The sequence below is a fragment of the Ceratotherium simum genome, chromosome 7 (genome assembly GCF_057802395.1).
Source record: "Ceratotherium simum simum isolate JZ-2026a chromosome 7, ASM5780239v1, whole genome shotgun sequence".
Classification (NCBI taxonomy): domain Eukaryota; kingdom Metazoa; phylum Chordata; class Mammalia; order Perissodactyla; family Rhinocerotidae; genus Ceratotherium; species Ceratotherium simum.
In genome coordinates this window covers 67,851,450-67,877,318 of record NC_141906.1, presented here as the reverse complement: position 1 = coordinate 67,877,318, position 25,869 = coordinate 67,851,450, and the positions used below count along the sequence as shown (strand labels likewise).

Sequence of the window (25,869 nt, the reverse complement as noted above, 5' to 3'; positions counted from 1 at the left end):
CGCACGCTCCTCTCCCGGCGGAGGATGCCCGGGGGAGCCGGCCCCCTAGCGCCGGTTGCTCCCGGCCCGTCGTGTCGGCCAGGGGACCCGCCGCTGATTGGCTGCGCCGCCGGGCGGAAGTGATGCTACTGTCACTGGCTCCTGGGGCTCCCGGGAAGCCGCGAGTTTCCGCAGGGAGGCGGCGGCAGCAGCTGCGGCCGGGCCGGTGAGTTGGGAACTCGGTGGGGGCGGGGCATTGGAAGTCCGAGTGGCCTAGAAGTGGGGGAAGCTGGTGTCTGAGAATGAGGGAGCTGCCCGGAGTGCGCCTTCAGTCCTGGCGTGCGGGTGCCCAGGGAGACGGGGCAACAGGGTCTTGGATTCCAGGTAGTGTGGGTCCCTCTGAGGAGAGGCGCACATGCACGGGACAATCGAGGCGGGGGAGGGGGAAATCAATGAAACTGACCCCTGGACGCAGCTTGGTTTCTAGGAGCAGGGTGTAGAGGCTGCGAGAGGAACAGTCTCTTGGAAGCAGAATCTCAGACTCTGGTCTGCCCATAGGATTCCTCTTCTCCTTTGGCACCTGAGATCTGTAAAGATACGCCCAGCCCTTGGGTGAGGTTGAGATCCACTTTCAAAGGGTATTTAAGGTTCCTTTCTCAGAAGCCTGGGGTGGGCGGGTGGGGGTAAGGTACTCTCTGCCAAAGGGAAAGGAGGAAGTGGTGGTCAGGTTTCTCTTCTCTTCCGGAAATCTGCGGGATCTGCTGAGACTGAAGGAGCCTGCCTAGACGGGTCACTCTCTCTGGCTATCTAACAAGATTTTTTTTTACTTAACGAGGTATGCAGACCGGGAAAGACATCTGAATATCTTGTGACAGTCTAGGCTGCTGGAGGGCAGGGAAGAATTTGAGAGGGAATATGCCTGGGAACCTAAGAGGAAAAGAGAGAAAGTGAGGAATGCAGATTTTTGGAGGGAAATGTTAGGTGGTGTAAATTCCCTTCTCTCTTTCCAAAGAGACTTCGGTAAAATACCCATTTTTCTGTAATGTTTTCAGTCGGATCTATTTGGGCATGTGTGTGGGGACTAAGCCGTGCCTCAGGGTGACACCAGTAGAGAGCAGATGCTTCTAAAGGAGCCCAGCCACCAATAAGTACACACATGTCTGCCACCCATTTACTTGCCCCTGTCGCCACGGTTGCCCATCAGTTCTGATTTGGCCCTTCTGTCAAACCAGGGCCGGGTTTGGAGCCTGAGCCCTCACTTCCGAGCCAACCTCCTGAGCCAGTGACTAAAGGTAGTCCTTGAGCGCTGCATTCCAGTCATTTCTTCTCTCTTGGTTTGAGATCCCTGGAAATGATCCTTGGTCATTGGCCAGTTTCTTTGGTGGAAGGTCCTGGAGTTCCTGGCCAGCCTCTGCTTGCTCCACTGGGTTTGGGAGGACACATTTTTTCTTTTCTTGGGACCTACAGGTCTGCAGTCTGTGCTGAGCCAACACTACTCACAGTGAAAGTGATGCCTGTTCTCCATTGGCACAAAATGAGCGTGAGGTGGTTAGCCAGACCAGGAGCTCACCCTCACACAGAGTCCAGGTGGGAATGGGGCCCCACTGGGGGGAGTTAGCCCTGAGGACAACTGGACTGAGAAATCAGCTGGGGAGAGGTTTATGTCCCCTCTAAATAAGGGAGGAGGGTCTCTTCTAAAGAACAGTCATGATTCTGCCAGTAATTTGCGGGAGTGATATGACTTTTGAGCCCTTTACATGGCAACAGTGGGAGAGAGCAGCATGGTGCCTGTTAGCAACTGGCCATTCTGCTTGATCATCTAGTGAGATGGGGATTGGCCCATTGTGCTGTGGAGGTGTCCACTGGGGTTAGTACTGGCCCACACTCCACCTGGGGGCTTTCCCTGTTGGTCAGGGATACATGTGAATAAAAAGAGAGGATCAAATGTTTAATAATTTAAATGGAGCAGATGGGGGGGTTCCAGGAGTAATACATTAGTGGCTCGGTCTCCCCCTCAGATTCCTGCAGGTAACAGCTCTTATCTCTGGTGTCCTTTGTCTTTGCAGCCTACTGCTCTGATGCCGAAGGGGAGGCAGAAAGTGCCACACTTGGATGCCCCCCTGGGCCTATCCACCTGCCTCTGGCTTGAGTTAGCCGGGCTCTTCTTGCTGGTTCCCTGGGTCATGGGCCTGGCAGGGACAGGTGGGCCTGGGGCCCAGGGTCCAGGGGGGCTAAGCTGGGCCGTGCATCTGGACAGCCCGGAAGGCCAGGGGGAGGAAGAGACCCTGGAGCAGCAGGCAGACGCCTTGGCCCAAGCAGCAGGGCTGGTGAATGCTGGACGCATCGGGGAGCTCCAGGGGCACTACCTCTTCGTCCAGCCGGCTGGGCACTGGCAGGAGCAGCAGGTGGAGGCCGCCCGGCAGCAGGCGGAGGCTGTGTTAGCCAGGCATGAAGCTGTGCGCTGGCACTCAGAGCAGAGGCTGCTAAAGCGGGCCAAGCGCAGCGTCCACTTCAATGACCCCAAGTACCCACAGCAGTGGCACCTGGTGAGTCCAGCTCTGTGGTTTTTAGCTTCAGATGGATAGGTTCTAGGTATCCAGTTCCTCAGTGGGCTTTTGACTGTATTACTCTTCAGTTGTCCCCATCCTTGGCTGAGGAGACCTTTCTGTGGGCCTCGGTGGCGTGTTTCATCCTGGGCTCCACCTTCCCTGTGCTCGCTTCTAGAGAGCCAGTGGACTGCAGCGGTTGGGGCCTGGGTGCTGGGGCCAGGCTGCCTGGGCTCAAATTCCAGCTCTGCCACTTACTAGCATGTGCCTTTGGGCAAGCTGCTTAACCTCTCTGTGCCTCAGTTTTCCCTTCTGTAAAATGGAGATTGTAATAGTACCTACGCTGTAGAATTATGGTTAGGATAAGTGAATTAATATATGTGTGCCTGAGACATGGTAAACACTTTACAATTGTTAACTACTAACATTATGTTATATAACGTTAATATATATTATGTGGCATATTAATTGTATTATCTGACCCTTACCCCTAGCCACCATTCCATCTTTATTGCCTGTGAGTGATGCCAGACTTTCCTGGAGACCTAGGCTGTGGCAAAGCTCTCACTTGTCCCTTCTCGGCTCCATCCCCTCCTAGACCTATTGGTCTACAACCTCTATCTGGCTCTTTGATGGCGGCCAAGAGTGAAAAGGGGCTGCTAGCTGCAGCTTGTCTCTCTATGGGCTGTGCTGTGTGTCACTGGATTCTTGAGGCTTTGAGAGCAGTTCCTGACCCTGGCTCTCCTCCAGAATAACCGGCGGAGCCCTGGCAGGGACATCAACGTGACAGGTGTATGGGAGCGCAATGTAACCGGGCGAGGGGTGACCGTGGTGGTAGTGGATGACGGCGTGGAGCACACCATCCAGGACATTGCACCCAACTATGTGAGTGGCCCTGGAACCACCCCTCCCACCCCCATGTCTTACCTCCTTCTTGATATTCCTTCTGGCTTATCCCCCTTCTTAGAAGTCATTGGGCCAAAGAAAAGGGCCTGGGAGGTGGGATGATGTTCATCTTCTCCTTTTCCCCAGCCAGCGTTCCAGACTGTCAGTTAAGACACGGGGAGTGGCTCCAGCCTCAGCAAGGAGAGGATCCCAGGTGGTACTTCCTGGTTCCTGTCGCCGCTCCCTGCCGTGGGGAGTAAGGAGTGGCCCCTGAAGGCAACTTCCCTCTCCACCCAAGTGCTGAGCACCTTCCTCTCTCTCCAGCCTGGCCTTTGGTACCCCTAAGTCTCTCTATCCCAGGTTTCCCAAGCCATGGAGCAGGCTCCTGGGCACGTTTCTATAACGGACAAGAGAGATGTTTGCTGAGAGCTGTGGCACTTCTCCGTTTTGCCCCAATGTGTCCTGTTCTCATTTCTTGTATCCCGTGTGGTTTGCAGAGAGAGATGGGCCTGCTGCCCTGGCTCGGAGCCCCAAACTCCCAGTTGCCCACTTTCCTTGAGCTCCAAGACCTGATCCCTTATAACAGGTGAGTGACTACATGTCATCCCCACAATGTTTCAGAGCCCTGAGGGCAGCTACGACCTCAACTCTAATGACCCTGACCCCATGCCCCACCCGGATGTGGAGAATGGCAACCACCACGGCACGCGATGTGCAGGAGAGATCGCCGCTGTGCCCAACAACAGCTTCTGTGCAGTGGGAGTGGCATATGGGAGCCGCATAGCAGGTACCTTCTGGTCTCACCTCAGTAGGCTTCTCCTGTGATGACAGTCATGATTCCCTGCCCCCCTCCCTGAATTCTGAACCCACCCTCAACACACTGCGCAGAGCAAAGGGTAAGCTTATAATAGGCATCTGTAGGACAAATCAGTTTGTTGATTTTTTTCAGTGCAGTGGTGTTTCAAACATGTTTTTAGTAGCAAACCCCACTATATAAAACAGATAAAAGTGGAAATGCTCTTGCTGTGGGGTGGAGGCCTCAAGCCCCACCTGCTCAGTCTCCTCTTCCCGTTTTCTGACCACTATGCCCCATCAATGACCCAACTCATTGTAATGATAACTCCTTTTACTTATTTATGTTAGATTTGTATTTTCATAATTTACCAGCTGTCTTCTCATCCACCCTTCTTCCTTGACCCCATGTGTCTGTGGAGACTCCTCTTCCATCTCCCAGCTCTCAAGTTCCCAGCCCTTCTGATGGTCAATGTCTGTACTCTATCCTTTCAAGAGAGCTGAGCATCCCGGGCCCCCACTGGGGGTGGTTCTGTGGCTCCTTTGCCTCTCAGTCTTTGTCCATCAAGGCAGAAGGTGAAGGGAATGAATGGGGAAGCACCCCCCCACGATTCCTCATATACTTGGACCCTACACACTGAAAAGATTTCCTGTATTTCTCTTACACTCCAGCAGAGGTCAGCAGCCCTCTCTGTAAGTGAGGCTACAGAGGAGCCAGAAATCTTCAGGGCCCGAGTCCCTTCTGAAGGCTCCATTTGTCCTACATGGTCACCAGATGTGAGCCACCCCATTTTAGAGGGTGAAATTAGGCATCCGTGGGAGTAGTAATGGTAATGAGTACCATTTATTGAAAACCTTCTATGTGTCAGGCACCACACCAGTGTTTCACATGATTAAAGATACAGATAAGAAGGGAACTTTGGCTACCTGCATTGTCACCTATGATTAAAAGTCTAAGATTTAGCATTACATTAAAAAATATTTCTGGACAGTTACATACACATGGTATAAAAATTCAAAAGATACAAGAGTGCTTAGAGGTTGAAAAGTAAGTCTCCACATGTGGCTCCCCACCACCCAGTTCCCCATTAGGGGACCAGAATTATTGAGGAGCTGGTGTGGCCTTCACTGCCTAGGTATCCGGGTACTGGATGGACCCCTCACAGACAGCATGGAGGCCGTGGCGTTCAACAAGCACTATCAGATCAATGACATCTACAGCTGCAGGTGAGGCAGACCCAGGAACAAGGTGAGAGGTCAGGAGGCTCGGGCCCCTGGAATGAATCCTCCAACACAAGAATAGCAAAGTGAGCTGACCCGGGCAGGTCCCAGCAGGGGTCTCCTCACTGGGTTCCACCTATAAGTCCATCGCCCTCATTTCTCCAGATCCCCAGCCACTGGGTTCTCAGTCTTAAGCCCCATACCACCCAGTAATCAGGTTGCCACATGAGGAGTGCTCCAGCCTGCCGTCTGTTTATTTGTTTAATAAACTCATAAGGCTTCTGGGAGAAAGTGGGCTTTCCTCTCCAACCTTGGCTGAGCTGAATGCTCAGCACCAATCCCCACCACCCAACACACAAAAATACGCCTGCAGCTTCAGCTCACAGTTAAGGTGGGGTGGATAAGGAGGAACTGAGATTAGGCTGCCCCCACGACGTTGATGGCACTTGTTCTTCCCCCTAACCAGCACCTCCCTCAAATCCAAGACATCATCCATGATGTACATTTCCTCTTAGAGAAAGACTAGAGAACACCTCAGATCCAAGAACTTACACAGATTGAATACTTCCTTCATGGGTGCTCTGCCGTCAAGCCTACTATTAGATCCCTAGATCAGGACGGGGTAGACCCTGTCCCTCTCTACCACTGTGTACTGTCTCCTGCTCCCTGGGACCTGAGAAAGGATTTTTAGGGGCAAGTTAAAGTAGTCCTAAACTGGGAAAGTTTCCAAGAAAAAGAACCTTGGCACATATTTCTGTTTTCCACTTTGGAGTGAGGGCTGGACCCTTGAACTCTATGTCCTTTAATCATGGGAGTCCTGAACTGGACCCTTTGGGAGGAGAGTAGAGCCCAGGCAGAGGAGTGGCCAGCTCGGACTGGGAGGCCGGGGTGGGCAGCCATAGCCTGGCTCTCGCTCTTCCTTCTGGGTGTTTCTCAACAGCTGGGGACCAGATGATGATGGAAAGACAGTGGATGGCCCCCATCAGCTTGGAAAGGTAACTGTGAACTGCATGAAGACTTTAGGAGACCTAAGACACCATTCAGTTCCTAGAAGAACTACTACAAGTCGCTCCCTCTCCCATCCCACCCCCATCTGCAGTGGCAGACCTACCACCTCCTCTCAGAAGACTGCTCCTAACTTGGAGGTGGGGAGTGTGGGGGACCCTAGTTCTTAGAGAGAAGTGGAACCGTGCTTTGAGATGGTTTCCCTTTGATTTTGTGCTCGGCTCCCCATTTCTGGCCCCACCCTGTCTGATAAGCAGAGTACATCCGTCAAATGGTTGCTCAACTAACAGCCTCCTCCCCTTCTTGAGTCCATCATTAGGTCTCTTGCATGCCCGCTGCCTTTGGGCTTTTTTCCTCTTCTTTCTAGAAGGGGAGGAGAGGGCAACTGGTATGGAAGGTAGAGGTCTTTCTATGAGCATCTCAACTGATCCCCAATGTTTTTGCTCCTCAGGCTGCCTTGCAACATGGGGTGATGGCTGGCCGCCAGGGCTTTGGGAGCATCTTTGTGGTAGCCAGTGGCAATGGGGGCCAGCACAACGACAACTGCAACTACGATGGCTATGCCAACTCCATCTACACCGTCACCATAGGTAATGACCCGGTGTGTGTGTGTGTGTGTGTGTGTGGGTGTGTGTATGGGTGTGTGGGTGTGTGTCACTCACTGGTGAGGGGACTGTGTATCTTGGCATGCCTCGGCTTCCGTTTGTCTATCTAAATGTGAGCATGATCTTCTCTTTGGGCTCAGATAGTTAGGAGGGACTAGCCCTGCTCACACAGGATCTCAGGACTTCCTTAGAAGTCACCATACCCTGGGAACACTTTCCACCCATCATCTGGAGATACCCACCTGGCCTGCACCCCCACCGCAACTGGTTAGGCCTCTGCTCCGGCCTGTCTCCCCATGGGCCACTTGCCTCCTGCTTGAAGCCTCCCTGACACCCCGCTAACCTAAATTAAATGCCCTTTACCTGTGCTCCCTAGCCTACCATTTGCCAGTTGTATTTATTTGCTTACCTAACTTCCTCCCTCACTATAGGCTCCTTGAGATCAGGACTGTGGCCATTTCCATCTGGCCCCAATGCCTTACACAGTGTGTAACTCCCAGTAGATAATTAATAAATGTTGAGGAAAGTGAATGTGTGAATGGATGAGTGGGGATGGAGGTGGAATGCCCCCAGTTTTACCCTGGAGCCAGTTGAAAGAATGGGACTAGGGCACCTCTAACAGGGCACTTAGAATACCTCTGCCGTCTGAGGTCGCCCGTTCAGCAAGGAGTGTGGGCACTCTGAGGCACTTGGGCCACTGAGATCATTTTTTAAACTCAGAACAGCCTCCCAGACAATAACTCAAAGATGACTTCAATGTTCTCAAGCCCGTATCCCAGTTCTTTTCCCTACTCTGTGCCCAGGTGCTGTGGATGAGGAGGGACGGATGCCTTTCTATGCAGAGGAGTGTGCCTCCATGCTGGCAGTCACCTTCAGTGGTGGGGACAAGATGCTCCGGAGCATTGTGAGTGCCTCCCCAGCCCTCCACTCCCTGCCCCTGTCCCACAAGACTTCTGTCAGGCAGCACAACCGTGTTTCTGTTTGTTCCCTGCCTCCCGGTCCTGTCCCTCAAGTGCCTCTTCTCGAGCAGATCTGTATCTCTAAGGGTATGCCGTTGTTGGAAGAACGGAGCTGAGGACTCTAAATAAATCAGTGTGAATGGTTTTTATCTTTAAAATTTTAAGAACTATTAAGCATCACGTTGGTTGAGGAACTTCTTTGAAATGTATTCCTTTGGTAGAATTTGGGCTTTGCCTAATTTCTGTGGGCTTAAAAAAATAATCATCATCATTCCATTGCTATTCAGCTCTTATGTAAATACTGTGAGTTCTGGTCATGTTCCTCATCAAGAGTAAAGCTAGTGGTTGTCTTTGTGGGTGGGGAGGGAAAAGGAGTCAGGGAAGTGTCTTCATCAGCCCAAGAAACAGCTCTTTCCTTGGAGCTAGAATGGGAGCCATAGCAAACAAGAGATTAGAGTGGAGAGTGGACCTTCTCAAGCTGTGAGAACCTTGTAAAGAATTCAGGGTCTGGTACCTGCACCCGGCTGGCTTACCTCCCTCCCAGCAGGTTCAAGCCAGGTCTCTGGACTATCGTCCTAGAGCTCCCTGCCTGTCCCTGCTGCCCATAAAAGAGTAAGACGGGGACCGGGGGCTCCAGGGAAGAGCTGGGCTGCAGCCAGATGGTATCAGATTTCTCTGGTGGCCTCATTTGAGAGGTCTCTCTGGGGCCTTTGGGAATTAGTCTGCTTTGTCTTCCTGCTGGCTCAAATTCATTTTCCAAAACTGAAATTTTGTTTTGCCAATAAATGTCTTCTGGTCAACACAGTGTTCCGAGGCTCTGTGCCAGTTGACCCCAGCCCTCCTCACACCCGGGGAGAAGAGAAAAGGGAGTGGACTAAGGTGAAAGGGCAAGAGGGGCTTCGCTCAGCAGGCAGGGGTCTGGGTGCAGGGGACGCCCACCCCAGGCCAGGCTGGGTTAGGAGGAGGAGCAGGAATAACTGTGTTCTGCAGGCCCTGGCAGACGTCTACAGAACCCGCTCAGCTCAGCCCATGCCGGGGACCAGGAAGGCTCCTAGCATAATTATTACTCTTGCTCTGCGGTGCCTGGCTTTCCCCTCCTAACTCAGCTCCACTCCCTACCCTCACCCCCACCTTCCATCTCAACGGTAATTAGTCCAGATATGAAAGGTGAGTCTGTTTAGCCAGGTTCCCATCTTTGGGATGTCCTGGCCTTAGAAACCTCCTGGTGCCAGTTTCTGTTCAGTGACAAGCTCGGTGGAGCTGTCTGCCTGAGGGCAGAGTGTGGAGGCGTATGCCGCCCACCATTTGCTGCCTGGTGCTCCTCCCACGACAGGCACGTTCACAGGCCTCACAGCTGCACACTAGGCTGTCACTGTGCGGCTGTTTCCTTAACAGGAAAAAAATCAATCTGCTCCCTGGCACACACCAGGTTTCCCACTCTCATTGAGGCTACAACTTGGAGAGTTTTTTTCCCTTTTCTTCTGGAGCGCACAGTGTCTGAGTGAAAATTACATCTCTTGGCAGCTGCTGTGACAGCTGGGAGGGAAGCAGTGAGTACAATGGGGAAAGGGCAGCTCTTGGCAGAAGTTAGCACCCTGGTATCTGACCCAGAAGAGAAGTTTGGAAGAAAAAATTCTCTGGTCTTAATATTGGCACCACGTGCTAGATCCAAAGTGCCACAGAGTGGAGCAGATTTACGCAGGGCCCTCCTCACCTAAGCCCTTTGTGGCTCCAGGGTTGATGAGAGCATGAAAAGAACTCGATGTCCACAGATGCCATCTCTCCCGCAAGGCGACTCCCCTCTTCCCCCACCCCCACCTCCACCCTCCACTTCAGAACCACAGGTAGGTGGGGGCACCCATGGAAACTACACTGGGCTGCCAGGCCCAGAGCAATGAGGAAGCTTGTCCTGTCGATCACCACAGGCCAGGGTGGGCAGGCAGTGTAGACAGGAATCCCATGGTGAGCCTATGGGGTGGGCAAAGGACAGTTCCCTCTCCCTGGGAACACACTCCCTTTGTTCACACTGATGTCACTCCAGCTCCTATCACTGAGCTGCCGAGTTGGATTTCCTTGAATGGTGCCGTCACTGTTGTCCCAGCTCCAGCTGGGGCCAGGGAGCTCCCCTGGCCACTTCCTCCGTCTAGCATGGTTGCAGGGATTGGAGGGCTGGGGTGGAGAATTTGGGAACGGGTTATTAGAGGAGCAGGAATCGGGAAACTGTCCTCTGCTCATAGGGCGTCTCCCGTGTCTCCGTCTCCTTCCCCCCACAACTAGACCCTCCTAAGTAATTCTTTCATATTTTTCTCCTTTTCTCAATTTGCCAGAGATTCTCTGTGAGGCCTGAAAGGATGAAGGATCTCCTATGTCCTGACCTGCTGGTGGGCCTCCCTCTGGTCAAAGATTCAGCTCTCCCAAAGGAAGGGCCCACCTGAGAGGCTCGTTCTGAGGACCAGCGCACACCCCTCCCTCCACAGCACCTTTGAACTCAGTCTCTAATGCGGTCCCCTTCCCCTCCATTCCACTGCCCAGGTGACCACCGACTGGGACCTTCAGAAGGGCACAGGCTGTACTGAGGGCCACACAGGGACCTCAGCCGCAGCCCCTCTGGCAGCTGGCATGATAGCCCTAATGCTGCAGGTGCGGCCCTGTCTCACATGGCGTGATGTCCAGCACATCATTGTCTTCACAGCCACCCAGGTGAGATCCTAGCAGGTGGACAAATGGCCTGGCCCAGCCGGCCCCAGAGTTCTGGTTCCAAGGACTTGCAGGTATCAAGAGGCTTCAGGTTCTAAATGCCCAAACATTAGATGCCAAATCTCTTTCAGAGTTGGGTGTGTATAGAACAGGTGTGGGGACCCCATCAAGACCACAAACCTAAATTCATTTGTACCTCTTCTGCTGATGCCATTTTACCGGCAAAGGAGAGCTCTGGCTGGGCTCCCCTACTCTGGAGCCTGTGACTCCTGGCTCCCTCTCTAGAAGCAGGCCACTGGGGTGGTAACATCGTGGAGCTTTGACCTTTTGTCCCAGCTTTCCTTGGGGAGTCCGTTTCTAGTACCCTCAGTGGGAGACTCTGGACTGGATCAGCCAGCAGGAAGACAGGAAACCAGAGTTAGTTGTTGAGATTACTTTGGAAATGCAGGAGACTAACCAGGACCTCTGTCCTCTCAGTATGAGGATCGCCGTGCAGAGTGGGTCACCAATGAGGCAGGCTTCAGCCACAGCCACCAGCATGGATTCGGCCTCCTCAATGCCTGGAGACTCGTTAATGCAGCCAAGGTGAACAGGTGTTGGCAGGGCAGGGAGCCTATGTGGGGTGACCCAGGGAGGGGGCTGAGCAACGTTGCCTGGCACATCGTAGGTGCTTAATAAATGTTCGTCCATTTCATTTACTCTCATCCTGGCTGATACTCATTTACAAATGAAGACGCAGGCTCAACACTATAATTGAAGTTTCCAAACTACAGTAATCCCCCTTTATCCACAGTTTCACTTCACGCAGTTTCAGTTACCCGTGGTCAACCGCTGTTCCAAAGCAGATAACCTCCTTCTGACAGATTGTCAGAAGGTCAGTAGTAGCCTAACACTATGTCGCAATGCCTACGTCATTCACTCACTTCATCTTATCACGTAGGCACTTTATCATCTCACATCATCACAAGAGTGAGTACACTACAATAAGACGTTTTGAGAGAGAGAGACCACATTCACATAACTTTTATTACAGTATATTGTTATAATTGTCCTATTTTATTAGTTATTGTTGTTAATTTCTTACTGTGCCTAATGTATAAATTAAACTTTATCTTAGGTATGTATGTTTAAGAAAAAACATAGTATATATAGGGTTCCGTACTCTGCACAGTCTCAGGCATCCACTGGGGGTCTGGGGAGCTATGCCCCGAGGATAAGGGGGACTGCTGTATTGGTAGAGAGTAAATGGGACCTGAGTTAGCTTGGGGCTCTCGAGGTGCTCTGGTTCTCATCTCCCACCCTAGACACAGCCTTTTCCTCTGGTTCCTTGATTGGGTGCCACAGGGAGCACTGCAGGGTGTCAGCAGGAGCCTCAGGAGTGAAAGGAGGTGGTGACGGGAAGAAAAATAAGAGAGCTGGGCCCTCAGGATCAAGTTGATGAGGGAGACGGGAGGGGCTGTGTGGGATCGGTCTTGTTTGTTCACTTGCCATCCCCCCTTCCTTTAATAGATCTGGACATCTGTCCCTTACTTAGCTTCCTATGTCAGCCCCGTGTTAAAAGAGAACAAGGCAATTCCGCTGTCTCCCCGTTCCCTGGAGGTCCTGTGGAATGGTAAGTAGTCAGCAGAAAGGGGGTTAATCTTGGGCCTGAGGTTTGGGGCGGGGTCATGGGGAAGTTAAACCCGTCCTCCCTGCCCTCCCTGTGGGAGTCTACCCCCTTCCTTTAGGAGCTGAGCTCCAGCCAAACCTGTGGAGTTTTCTTTGACCATTTTAGGACATGTTGCTGCTTCTGAGTTGGCCGGTCCCCTGGCTGCTTAAACAAGACCATTCTCCTGAGTTACTGGTAGAGGAAAGGAGCTGCTGAGCAGCTGAGATTAGAGAGGCTGGTGGGAGGAGTGGGACTGGGGCTTGGGGAGACTCGGCAAGAGTTGAAAGACGTTCCTTTGAGTTGCATGCTAAGAACTTCCCAGACGATTCTCTTCAGCCCAGTGGCATTTGGATGAAGTAAGGGAGTTGGGGATTTCTTCCTTTGATTCTCAGGCTTGTCTGATAGAGAGAGTCAGATAGGGTCTTTTGGGGGTGGGACAGAGGAGAATGTGGACGTCTCCCTGGACTGTAGTTGTCCATCCTCTGTCCCCGTCTCCATCACACCCAGGGTCACTGGGATTGTCTGAAGGTCTGTAAGTGAGAGCAGGTTTTGTGTGGAGCGCAGAGGTTGAACCACTTCCAGAGAGGAGGGAAGCTGGATTGGGATACTTGTGCTACAGGATCATCTGTCTGCAGATTTCCCAGAGTTCCCACGTGAGGGTTTTCCCTACCTCCAGCTCCTTGGGGGATTTTTTTTCCCTTGAGGAATTTTGACAGGCAGAGTTATTCATATTTTTTGTGAAGATTGAAGCATGTCATGTTTTATGCCCAAACCAGAACTCCGTCCTCACTTTTCCCGGCCTCCTAGGATGTGATCAGACCAGAGTAGTGACAAGAGGAGGAATGGGCAAAGAAAGGAGCTTGGAAGGGAGGGGCAGGGCGGCTTCCCTTGGGTGGAGGTTTCACTGAGAAGAGTTCCGCTGTCTCTCTCCCTAACCACTTCCAGCACTTGCCCAATTTCCCTCTACATGGAAGGAAATCCATGGGCCCAGTTCATTGCATTTTCCGTAAAAGGAATGCTATCTTGGAAAGGGCATAAAGCATCAGCCAAGGCAGAGAAGTGCAGGAACATTCCCAGGAATGCAATTTGGTCAGAACCCCTGGGCTTTGCACTCACGTGTCTTGGAGATAGTGTGCCTTTTAATTTATACCTCCCACTCAGGACTGCTTCCTGTCATTTCAGTAACAAAGTAACCCACAGTCGCCTCTGCCAGATGAGGGGTTGACTTAGAAGAGGGCTAGGGTCCTTTCCAGCTTTGTCATCCTTTGCTTCCCACTGACCAGGGGACATTGGCGCAGCATGTCTGACAAACTTCCTAGGTATAGAGACATCTGGCAACTGCTTGTTTGTCACTAGGAAGCATGAGAAAAAAGGACGAAGGGTCCTGGGCAGAGGAGAGCAGGAGGTGGGGTAGTGGAGAGAGGAGGGTGAAGCAGAGGGAGGTCAAGACTCCGGGGGTTTTGCTGGTGGAGCCCTTGTTGGGTTTGCAAGCAGGACCGCTGCTGATTTCTGCAGTCAGCAAAGGTGTCCTCCCTCTGTTCTGACTCCATCGACCCCTGAGCAGACAGAACAGAGGTACAAGCTTGTAGGCGTTCTTGGAGGTAGAAGGAAGGAAGTTCAATTAATACGGAATTGGGCAACTCAGTCTAGACAGTTAAGAAACCTCTCCCCCTGTAGCCAAGCTGTAGTCCTTCCACCAAGACCTGGGTGATTCAGTGTCGGAGGGCTGGAAAGAGAACTTTTTCTAAGGTGGAGGGAGCTGACATCACTGCAATAGAAGAGGAGGTGAAATACCACTAAGATCCCAGAGCAGTGGTGTCCAATTGGACTTTCTATGATGATGGAAATGTTCTCTGTCTGTGCTGCTCAGTTCAGTGGCCACTGCCCGTATGAGGCTATTGAACATTTAAAATGTGGCTAGTGTGACTCAGGCTAAATTTTAATTTTATTATGGTTAAGTTTACACAGCCACATGTGTCTTGTGGCTACCATATTGGGCAATGCAGCTCGAGAACAGGCTTTGATTTCTCCCATCAGCAGGAGATATGGGACAGAAGGGATTGGGGCCCCTCAGTCCCTTTAGGTCTGAAATCTCTACCAGAGGGGAGGAGGGAAAGTGGGGTTTGGAGGAGTGTGTGAAACCCAAGAGAGTCTGTGTGTATTTACAGAAGATTCCTGAACACCATTCGCACCTCTCCTTTTTTTTTAAAGATTTTATTTATTTATTTTTTCCCCCAAAGCCCCAGTAGATAGTCGTATGTCATAGCTGCACATCCTTCTAGTTGCTGTATGTGGGACTCAGCCTCAGGATGGACGGAGAAGTGGTGCCTCGGTGCGCACCCGGGATCCGAACCCCGGCCGCCAGCATCGGAGCGCGCGCACTCAACCACCAAGCCACGGGGCCGGCCCAACACCTCTCCTTTCATCCTTACTTGCATCCTTACACCCTTGCTGGCCAACCCCGGGCCTGTGTGATGGATCCTGTTCCTTTGCTTCCCCACATCTTCCCTCTCCAGCCCAGTCTTGCCCTCTCCGCTGATTCTTTCTTCTGCCTTCAAACATCCGCGGTTCACCTATTAGGAAAGAAATTAAAGTCCCTGCCACCCTTCAACCTGTAACCTTTTCAAATGAATTAACTGAAGCAGTTGCTCACTTTTATCACACACTCTCTCTACCACTGAAGACTTCCGTCATCACTCACAGTGCCCTTCCCTGGCCAGACCCAGGGGCTAGTTCAGAGCTCACCCTTCTCAATCTTCTGGTTGCTCTGACCCTATTAATGAGGGCTTGGGGGCAGCCTTTCTCCTCCTCTAGTTTCTGTGACCTCCTTTGCTCCATCACCACCTCTGGCTTCTGTGCCCGAGGTCCTTGTTCCCTTTGTTTGCTTTTCCACTACTCCCAAACTACGAGTGTCTTCTAAGACTCAGTCCATGATTCACAGTGCAGCTGTGTTTATAGCTTCAGCTACCGCCTCTCCACAAATGATTCCTAGATCGAAATCTCTTATTCTGATTCCTTACCAGTGAGAGGGATAGAGATTTTCATAGCTTCCACAAGATTATGGGCAAAGAAAGCCCTGGAATCTTCTGGCCAGAGGGCAAAAGTTGAAAAAGACTCCAGCTTACCAAAGGCCAAATAATAATAATAAGATGATCATCATCAACTAAACTTGAGTGCTTTTTATGTGCCAAGCACTGTTCTAAGGATTAACTCATTTAACGTATTAACTCATTTAATTCCAGTAAGATATTCGAGTGTTCTCGCATGCTTGGCCACCGAGTCCCTATGCACACCAGTAAGAAAATGCACGTGGCGTGCCGCTGTGTGCACGTGCTAACACAGACCCACACTCACAGCGCTCTTTCTGGACTCCATTCTGTTGTATAATGTTCTATAACATGTCCTTTACTATCTGTAGGCCCTGTCTCTGCCGTGGTAATGCTCTCCTCCAACTATGCCATGAATATTTTCCTTCATCTTCCTATTCCTAAATCGTTGTGTGCTGTTGGATATTCCACCAATACATTACATTTAACATGTACAAAATTTTAAATTTCATTATCACCTCTCAAAAGCTAGCTTGCCTTCCACGTTTCTCCCATTTATATCAGTGCCATTACTATTCCCTAGGCTTCCAAACTTGAAACTCTGGAGTTTTCCATCCCTCTATATCCCTTGCCTCTCCCTGGGTCTTCCCCTATCCTTTCCCCTGCAATTTAGTCTTTTCATTTATTTCTCTGAAATGTCTCTTGATTGATTCACTCATTCATTCTACAAATATATGAGACCTACCTCTTCCCAGATACTGTATTAAGTTGTAGGGATTCAGAGATAAGACACAATTCCTGCCCTCAAAGAGCTCACAATCTGGTAGAGAAGACAGTCCAGTCTGGAGGTAGAGCACGGTCTTGTAAGCACTGTGATCGACATGACACAAGTGTCAGAGGAGAGACGCCTCCTGCCACCAGGGAAGACAGAAGAAGCTTCTCAAAGAAACTGGTGACTGACCTGAGCTTCACCATATAAGCTAGGCAGGAGAAGAGGTGAGGAGAGGGACATCCAGGCAGCAGGGGCAACGTGCAGAATCGATGGCGTCTTCAAGGAGCTGCAAGTCATGGGGTGTGGCTGGAGCATGGGGTGTGAGGGGCAGAGGAAGACTTGAAACTGCAACTGGCAGGGCCAGATAGAACCGTATGAGCCATGGTGAGGAGTTTGGACTTTATCTTGCAAGTCTGTCTGGAGCATTCAAGATAAATTGTCACCATTTGATGTTAGCAGTAAGGGAGAAGGAGAGCAGTCAAAGAGATTCTCAAGGCCTTATCCTTTAGAGATAACATACTGAAATCTTTACTGATGAGATGATATGATGCCTGGGGATTCTGTCAAAAGAATCTGGGAAGGGGAAGAAGAGGGGATCCTCAACGAAACAAGATTGGCTATGTATTGATAATTATTGAAGTTAGGTGTTGACAACATCTGTTCTCTCTACTGTTATATGTCTGAAGTTCTCTATAATAAAAGTTTATATATACAAGTGCACATATAAATATACATTATATTATGTATATATTTATATAAATAAATATTGTATATATTTTACATATAAAAGGATTTCCAAGTTTTTAGCTTGGGCAACTGATTAGATGGTGATGCCATCAGAAGAGATTAAGGACCCAGAAGGAAGAGCAGATTTGGGCAAGGGCCAAAGGGAGTATGAAGAACTGAGGAAGAGAATTTTGGCTGTGCTGTGTTTGAGGCTTCTGTGCAGCATCGAAAGGTTATATCCAGAAAGCAGTTGAATAAATAAGTTTGAAGGTCTAGACTAGAGGTAATGATTTGGGAGACACCAGCATAAAAATAGAAGAAAAAAGTCTGGGAAAGAATGAGATCACCAGGGTTGTGGGTAGACAAAGGATAAAAGAGGACCTAGGACATAGCCTAGCAGTAAAGGAGTAGACAGAGGAAAGGAGCCTCTGAAGAAAATTGAGAAGAGACAGCCTGAGAGGTGGGAGCAAAATCAGGAGGATGGAATTGCAGGCATCTAGGACAGTTTCGTTGAGAGAGGGCAAGTAGACAAGGACTGAAGGGCGTCACTGGATTTATCAAAGAGGCCATTGGTGACCTTGAGAAGAATACATTGTTTCAGTGTATATATAGGGGCAAAAGCTGGATTGCAGGTGGTTGAATAATTAATAGGGACGGGACAAGATTTCTGGCTAAAGATGGCAGTTGAACACATGCTTTTTATCTCTGTTTTGTCCCAAAACCTCACCAAAATAAGAATAAAGGAATAAAAATGGTATAAGCACAGGGACAAAGAGAATGAGAGAGGAGACCACAGCAAAGGAGTGATTTCATCACATTTTTGGAAGACAGAAAATGAATGGAGAAGTGAGCAAGGCTAAGAAACTTGCATACCAGATACCTGCAGGGGCGGTAGTAAGAAACAAGCCCGTTCATGCCACAGAATCACCAGGGCTCGGGACTTGGAGGCCCCATGTACTACAGAAGATAGAGAGAGGTATGAGACTAATAATAGGGATCCATTAAAAGGTAGACTCTCAGGTACCTTCTCCCATCATTAGCAGCCAGGTGATGGCCCCTTCCTTATCCGGGCAGGAGTTGGGAAATTTATTCTCCAGAGCCAAGGACCCCAGGTACAGCAGAAAATGAGAGATGGGGAGTATTCTGAGAGAGGGAGACCCACCCCACCAAGGCAGCTGCTCAGATCCCAAGGCACTGGCAGCCAGGAGATTGGAAGATCCTCTCTGGAGAAATGGAATGACCCCTCATTGAAAGAGAGAGAGACTAGGGGCCAGCCCGGTGGCATAGTGGTTAAGTTCGCGCACTCCACTTCCGCGGCCTGGGGATCGCAGGTTCGGATCCTGGGCGTGAACCTACACACCGCTCATCAAGCCATGCTGTGGCGGCATCCCACATATGAAAAATAGAGGAAGATGGGCACAGATGTTAGCTCAGCAACAATCTTCCTCAAGCAGAAAGAGGAAGATTGGCAACAGATATTAGCTCAGGGCCAATATTCCTCACCAAAAAAAAAAAAAACAGAGGCCCTGATATGTAGGCGTCCTCTGTGAAACAGTCAGGTTACTGTGAAACAGTAAGGGAAGGCAGGGAGGGAGGGAAGGGCGAGAGAGAAAGGAAGCAAAACCCCAAGTGAGAGGTAGAGGAAGGTCCAGCTCAGAGCAGTGCGGCAGATAGGAATGGGACGGCAGTTTCCAGAGATAGAATCTTCACGGAGCAAATGGTGTTAAGGGAGCCCCTGACTTGTTTGTTTGTTTGAGAAAATAGTATTCAGAGAGGTTATGTGGTTCTTTTGTGCAGTTTGGGAAGAATTAGTGATAGGGACATGAATTTAAGTTAAACCGAAAAATAGGGCAGTTATTAACTCGAGGGGAAAACAGCAAATTGTTCAGAAAATGAAATATAATCATTGTACACTACTTGGCTAAATTCCATATAATATAAGGTCATTGTAGGGTAAACAAAATATTGATCTAATCAAAATGTGCTGTGATTATTTTTGAGAAGATGGAGAGGAGGGCAAAGTAGGGAGAAGGTGTAGGCCTGGTGTTAAATCCTTGTCTGCTATAATTGGAAGTCGATAAATCATGTCTAGAATTGATAAACCATGAAATAGCCATACATGTTTATTATTTAGGAACATGAAGGTAGATTCTGGAAGAAAACAACTAAAGGCAATAAAAAGTGCTTGCTTCTGGGGAGTGGATCACAAAGGTGGTGACCCATCTGACCAGGGTAGGGAATTGCTTATTTACATTATAAGCACTCCAAAACCAACTTACTTTTAAAACCATGTATACTATACTATTTTGATAGAAAAAAAATATATTAAGGATGAATGGGAGGGTAAGAAGAGAGAGTGGGCCGGCCCCGTGGCTTAGCGGTTAAGTGCACGCGCTCCGCTGCTGGCGGCCCAGGTTCGGATCCCGGGCGCGCACCGACGCACCGCTTGTCCGGCCATGCTGAGGCCGCATCCCACATACAGCAACTAGAAGGATGTGTGGCTATGACATACAACTATCTACTGGGGCTTTGGGGAAAAAAAGGAGGAGGATTGGCAATAGATGTTAGCTCAGAGCCGGTCTTCCTCAGCAAAAAGAGGAGGATTAGCACGGATGTTAGCTCAGGGCTGATCTTCCTCACAAAAAAAAAAAAAGTAGTAGAGAGAGTGAATATAGACATCTTTTTTAAGAAGTTTAACAGTAAAGAAAAGGAATAATATCTAATGCTTATATAATCTTAATATTTACTAGGTACTATTCTAAGCATTTTACGTGTAGTAACTAATTTAATTCTCCTATCAACTCTCTGAAGTAGGTACTGTTACTATCCCCATTTTACAGATAAGGAAACTAATGCAATTGTCATAGCTAATAAATGGCAGAGCTGGTATTTGAACCCAGGCTGGATGGCTCCAGGGCCCATGCTGTTAACACTGGTAGGTGGAAGGAAGTGAAGAGTTGAGAAACGGTTTCTTTGTTTTTGTTTTTCATTTGTAGTAGGAAAGATGTAAGCAAGAGGATCCAGCCAAGAAGATGGATAATTGTGCTGATCCAGTGTTGGACTTTTGCCAGATAGTTACTGTGAAAGAAAGGAAAGCAAAGGGAGCTTGCGAGTGTACAAGGGAGTGTTGGAGAGATGAGCTGTGGGGTCTTAGCCAGTGAGAAGGAGGAGCTTGATGGACGTCTTGAGGAGCAAGAAAGTGAAGGGGTCAAGAAGGGCGTGGGGAAAGTGGAAGGACAGGAGGTTGCTTTCAGAGAAGGTGGGACATTGGCTTGGAAGAGTTGACAGATGGAATTAAAGAAAATAGACACTTGCACACATACATGCACAGAGATAGGTCTAGGTGGATATTTACCAACGTTACCAGGAATTGTGGGGGCTTTCTTTCTTTCATTTTTGCTCAACTACTTTTCTAATTTGTCTTCAATTAATTTGCATTGCTTATATAATAAAACCCTCAATGAAAGTTATGAAATCATTCAGAAGTGAAGCAGTCCCAGATAATGACAAGGTCCAATGTCTGGTCATGGAAGTGAGTGCTGACATGGGATGGAGATAGGTCTTTGGAATTGAGGAGGTAAAGAAATGGGAAGTTAGGACATCGAAGAGGTAGTCCTCATGAATGCTGGTGTCCTTGTGGGTAATGGGGGTGGCACTCTTCTGTGGATGCGGGGAGAGGAGACCGAGCAGGAGGCCACTTGGCACCGGGACAAGGAAGGACAGAAAGTGGTGTCACAGAGAGCCTTGTGCCTTTCCTTTTCTCTTTCTTCTTCAATCATAGTTACCCCCACTCACACTGCCTCGCCTGAGAATAAGGCAGTGGCATTTTAGCTGGCCTTCTGTCACCTGTTTCTTCCTTCCTATTCCAATTCATCCTACCCAGAGCTGTTAAAAGTAACTCTCCTTCAGCACTTTTTTTTAACGCCATCCTTGCTCAATACTCTATAATAGCTCTCAGTTGCTTGCTTAAAGTAAAATTTGTAAAGCCTTTCCCATCCTAGGTGCCCTGCCCCTACTTTCAGCACCACTCTGAGCTTCTTCGTCTGCAAAATGAAGGCATTGTTCGCTCCTTTCCTGTTAGAATGAAGTAATGGAAGAAAAAGTGCTTTAGAGAGAACCATTTCTCATTGCAACCTAATTTCTTAATATTCCCCAATTGAGTCTTCTACTTCAGTAGTTTGGTGGGTTTTTTTTAACTTTTTATTTTGAAATAATTGTAGATTCACAGGAGGTTACAAAGAAATGTTCAGAGAAGTCCTGTGTACCCTTCTCCCGATGTTAATGTCTTAAACCATTATAGTACAATATCAAAACCAAGAAAATGACATTGTTACAATCCATAAGGCTTATTCAGATTTTAACAGACATGCACTCATATTTGTGTGTCTGTATGTCTGACTGTGCAGTTTTACCACATGTGTAACCTTGCGTAACCACCACCACAACCAAGATCCAGAACCATACCATCCCCACAAGACTCTTCGTGTCACGCCTTTATGGCCACACCCATCCCCTCTGCCCCATCCCCAACACCTAGCAACCACTGATCTGTTCTCCATCACTGCGGTTACGTTATTTGTGAATATTGCATAAATGAAATCGTGCATTATATATTCTTTTGATGTTGACTTTTTTCATTCAGCATAATTTCCTTGAAGTTTATTCACTTTGGGAGTTTTTTAGAAATTTTTGTATTGCCTTCAATATGAACATTGTTCATTTCCACAACTGCCTTTGAACTTGCCATTTCCCCATCTAGAATACCCTCTTCCAACCCTCTCTACCAGTCTGTTCATTTCCTTCTTCAGAGTGCGTCTCACTGCTGTGTGACTAAGCCCACCCAACTCATCTCTGTTCTAGTATCAGTTGTGTATACCTCATACCATATCATTTTCCACCTGCAGGTAGAAGGCAGAGCCCGTGTCCAACTAGTCTTTATATTCCCAGCGTCTAGTACAGTGCCTGAAATATAGGAGGTACTCAGGAAATTAGTTTTTGGATGAATGAATGATTGAAGCGGCCCTGTTTGGATCTGATATTGTGTCTTGGGTATGTGTTGTCTTCCCGACTAGACTCTAACTAGATTGTGAACTCCTTGAAAGCAGCAACTGCATTCCATTTACGAGTGTGCACTAGGTCCCTGTTAGGGTTGCCATAGGTATTTGTATGTGGCTTCAATGGTATGTGCCTTTGTGTATATTGGCATGAAGTGAGGGCGTAAGTGTTTATGGGGCTGGTTTCCCAGCTGCCCAGCCTGACTTCCCACAGTCAGCAGGACGGACCTGGAGATGTCGGGGCTGAAGACCCTGGAGCATGTGGCAGTGACAGTCTCCATCACTCATCCACGACGTGGCAGCTTGGAACTGAAGCTGTTTTGCCCCAGTGGCATGATGTCCCTTATTGGTGCCCCCCGCAGCATGGACTCGTACGTACACCTGCCCATTCCTTCTGAGCTCTCTTTGCAACAAGGGCCTTTTTAAGGAAAAGATACAGAAGGGGACTCGGGTGCTAAGCTACCGTGGTTCTGGCTGACCTTGGCAGCTGGAAGCCATTATTATGTGCTGTGTTCAAGTGCTTACAATGTGCTAAGCACTGCACTTGATATATATTTTCTCTGATCCTTCTAAGAACCATGCAGAGTAGACTTTGTAAGTTCCTTCTACAAAGGAGAAAACAAGGCACAGAGCCAGTAAGTGCCTGAGAAAGTAACAGTAAACCTAGATCTGTCGGGCTCCCAAGCCTGTGCTCTCTCCCCATTTGCTTTTCCCACTGCAACACATTGACACAAGCCCTTATCCCGCTGTGAGATCCCAGGGGCAGGAGACAGCACTTGTGGACCCTTCATGGCACCCTCCCCAATGGCTGTAGCTCAGGCAACAACTGCTACCTTTTCATGGCCACTACAGCAAGAAAACAATGTTTCTGGGCAAAGGAGTCCATTCCCTGCTCCCTGCCTTCCAAGTTTTCTCCTCCATTCTTTCCCCAGGGATCCCAACGGCTTCAATGATTGGACCTTCTCCACTGTGCGATGCTGGGGGGAAAGAGCTAAAGGCACTTACAGACTCGTTATCAGGGATGTAGGTGAGCCTGCCCACCCTTCCATCAGGGCCCTTCCTTTCATGATTGTCATCTGGTCCCTCTGCATCTCAGAGTCCCCCACAAAAAATTGTCCCATGTGGAATACATAGGGTTGCCATTGGACCACGAGGTAGATGCCAAGAAATGGGCATTGAAATCTAAAATTGTGCATTTATACTACCTCTCATATTCCTTGGAGAAGTGACTGATCCATTTTTCCTCAGGATAGCAACAAAAATTCCTTGTTGAAACCACATTTCAAGTCCTTTCACATATAACCATCCTTCGGCCAGCCCTGGTAGGCAGGTAAGGGCAGGACTAATTTTCACCATTTTTTTGGAAAAACTGAGGTCCACCCAGAGGTTTGAAGTGACTTGCATAAAGTCACACAGTATTTCAGTGAGAAAACTGGAGATTGAACCTAACCCTCCCAACTTCCAGTCAAATTAGGTATTCACTTGATGGATGGTTTTCAAACCTTTCTTTAATTTAGGAGAGGACATTTTTTTTTTCTCAAGCAAAACCCCAAATGAAACCCCGAAATATGAAGGAGATAAAGGCAAAACGTCTGTGCTGTGAAGTGCCACCTTTCAGCCTCCCCGTTTCCCTCCTAAGGGCACCCTGCGAGGCACGCCCACAGCACCTGGGGTCAGTGGGACACAGACAACTACTGCAGCAGACCGTGTGGTCCAGTCGCTGGGGGGCGGGGTGGGCAGGGTCCCTGCTCTGTGCATGGCCAGCAGAGGGGCCTGGCTCATGGACTGCCCTGCTTGCCGCTCCAGGGGATGAGACGTTCCAGGCCGGCGTCCTCCGGCAATGGCAGCTGACCCTGTATGGCTCTGTGTGGAGTCCGGTAGACATCAGGGACAGACAAAGGTAGGTCTGCTACATGTGTCAGAGGGAAGGCAACTCATGGGGTGGGAGAAGAGGCCACTTAGGGAGCTCCATCTCCCTGGGAACCCATGGTGCGCCCCTCCCCTTTTTTCTGAGAGGCTTCCCTCTCCTCAGCTGTAAGGCGGGAGGATGGGTGGGCAGGTGGTAGAGGAACCAAGTTCAGTGGGACGTGCTCTTCTCTCTTCTTCTCCACAGGCTATTGGAAAGTGCCATGAGTGGTAAATACCTGCACGATGGCTTCACTCTGCCCTGCCCCCCTGGGCTGAAAATTCCTGAGGAAGATGGCTACACCATCACCCCTAACACCCTCAAGGTACTAGGGCCAAGACTCAAGCTACAGGCAGGCAGGAGTGTCCTGGGGGATTTAGTCCTTGGTGAGATACTCAAGGTGACTTGAGGAATGAGGGGTTGGGAAGACCTGGGTCCCAGTCTACTGGCTAACTCTTAGCATTCCTGTGTGTGCTGGGGAAGTGGTTTGGGTGGGAGAGGCAGTCCCTAGAAGGAAAGGGACTTTCTGAGCTCATTGTTCTGGGCTGAGAAAGGCTGCAGGCTTTGGGAAACTGTCCCTAACATAGGTGTTTGACTTTTCCCCAGACCCTGGTGCTGGTAGGCTGTTTTACCATCTTCTGGACCATTTACTACATGCTGGAAGTATACTTGAGCCAGAAGAATGTGGCCTCTCACCCAATTTGTAGGAGTGGACCCTGCCACTGGCCCCAACAAAGCCGAAAAGCCAGGGAAGAGGGGACAGAACTAGAATCGGTGCCACTTTGCCACAGCAAGGATCCAGATGGAGTGGAGACAGAGCATGAGGGCCCTCCCACCACCTCTGGTCTCCTTACCCCAGACCTGCTGGATCAAGGGGACTGGAGCCAGTGCCAGAACAGAAGTGCCCTGGACTGCCCTCATCAGCACCTACCCCCAGACCTGTTGCAGGGGAAGGAGGAACAGATGTGTTGACCCAGGGCCTGACAGACTCAACATGGAACAGGCTCTTCCTTCCCAAATTTGGGGAAGCTTGGAAAACTGCTCCGAAGTCTTGGGAGCTCTGGGAAAAAAGCAGTCCTGATGCTTATATCTGGAATCCAGAGGGCTAAAGAGCACCCTCTGAGTACACTCAGGGAAGGCAATGGCCTTCTTAAGGTGCAAGTGGCAGAACAACAGTGCCACAGAACAGTGTGGCAACTTCAGGATCTTCCTCCAACCAAACAGGAGCTTTTGGTGAGAAGGTCTTGGACAAGGGATTGCCTCCCCTCTTTGGGCAAGCCTCCATCCTCCTTTCTCCTGGGCAAGCCAGTGGGATGGATCATGGGGACCCTCACCCACGCATAGGTGAGAAGGTGCCTGCCATAGCCAGAAGAGCATCTCAACAGAAACATCACTGGGGCCGCTTGGGAAGAGGGCTAAGGGGTAGAGGCTGGGAACAGCCCCTGGCTATGCCTGTCCTTCTAATGACCCAGGGCCCAAAAACAGCAAACTTTTCTTCTCTCTCCCTCACCTTCCTGCCTAAGCTTTGGACCTTGGACATATTGGTATGGCAATCAGCTCTCAGCCCGGAATTCTTGCCCTAAAAGCAGCTCCCTCCATTATCCCTGATCCGAAGCCAACCTTGAACACACCCCTGACTCCTTCGCCATCACCACCCTCCTTCATCCTGAAGGATCGGTACGATGCTCCCGGCAAAGCTGGGGATGGGCGCGGCTCCTAGGGCCTGTGCTGCTTCACCAGGGGAGTCTGCGGCAGGACTGTGACAGCTGTCAGCCACTGCTGCTCCAGCTCTGCGACCACCCTGTCTTCCTCTGCAAAGCGCTCAGGGAAATGGCCTCACCCACCAGAGGCCAGCTGTCTGCCTGACAGGCTGACTCTTCCTCCCATTCTTGGCCTCCTCCCCTCTTCTGAGCTAGTTGTTGATTTGAATTTTTTTAACGCTTAAGATTTGGTTTTCTCTCTTCACAGCAACATTTTGTTGAATTTTTTTCTGCACAGCTTTTCCAAAATAAAAGCCTTCCACACAA

The 25,869-nt window shown here is 49.7% G+C and overlaps 1 protein-coding gene across 3 annotated transcripts; it reads left to right on the top strand.

The window, feature by feature from the left end:
* Nucleotides 1-21: 21 nt before the first annotated feature.
* On the top strand, nt 22-25,869 carry PCSK7 (proprotein convertase subtilisin/kexin type 7). 3 transcript variants are annotated; one of them, XM_004427283.3, is made up of 17 exons: nt 22-205; nt 1,447-1,566; nt 2,046-2,525; nt 3,276-3,410; nt 4,032-4,197; nt 5,339-5,429; nt 6,364-6,418; nt 6,880-7,018; nt 7,837-7,937; nt 10,525-10,692; nt 11,167-11,274; nt 12,199-12,301; nt 22,151-22,307; nt 22,869-22,963; nt 23,743-23,836; nt 24,050-24,167; nt 24,449-25,869. In XM_004427283.3, exons 3-17 carry the CDS (start codon nt 2,058-2,060, stop codon nt 24,812-24,814), a joined length of 2,364 nt encoding a protein of 787 aa, XP_004427340.1. In that variant the 5' UTR covers nt 22-205; nt 1,447-1,566; nt 2,046-2,057; the 3' UTR covers nt 24,815-25,869. The 3 variants fall into 3 exon arrangements, with proteins under 3 accessions (XP_004427340.1, XP_087289861.1, XP_087289862.1); XM_087433735.1 differs by lacking the exon at nt 22-205 and adding an exon at nt 256-363; XM_087433736.1 differs by lacking the exon at nt 22-205 and adding an exon at nt 759-814.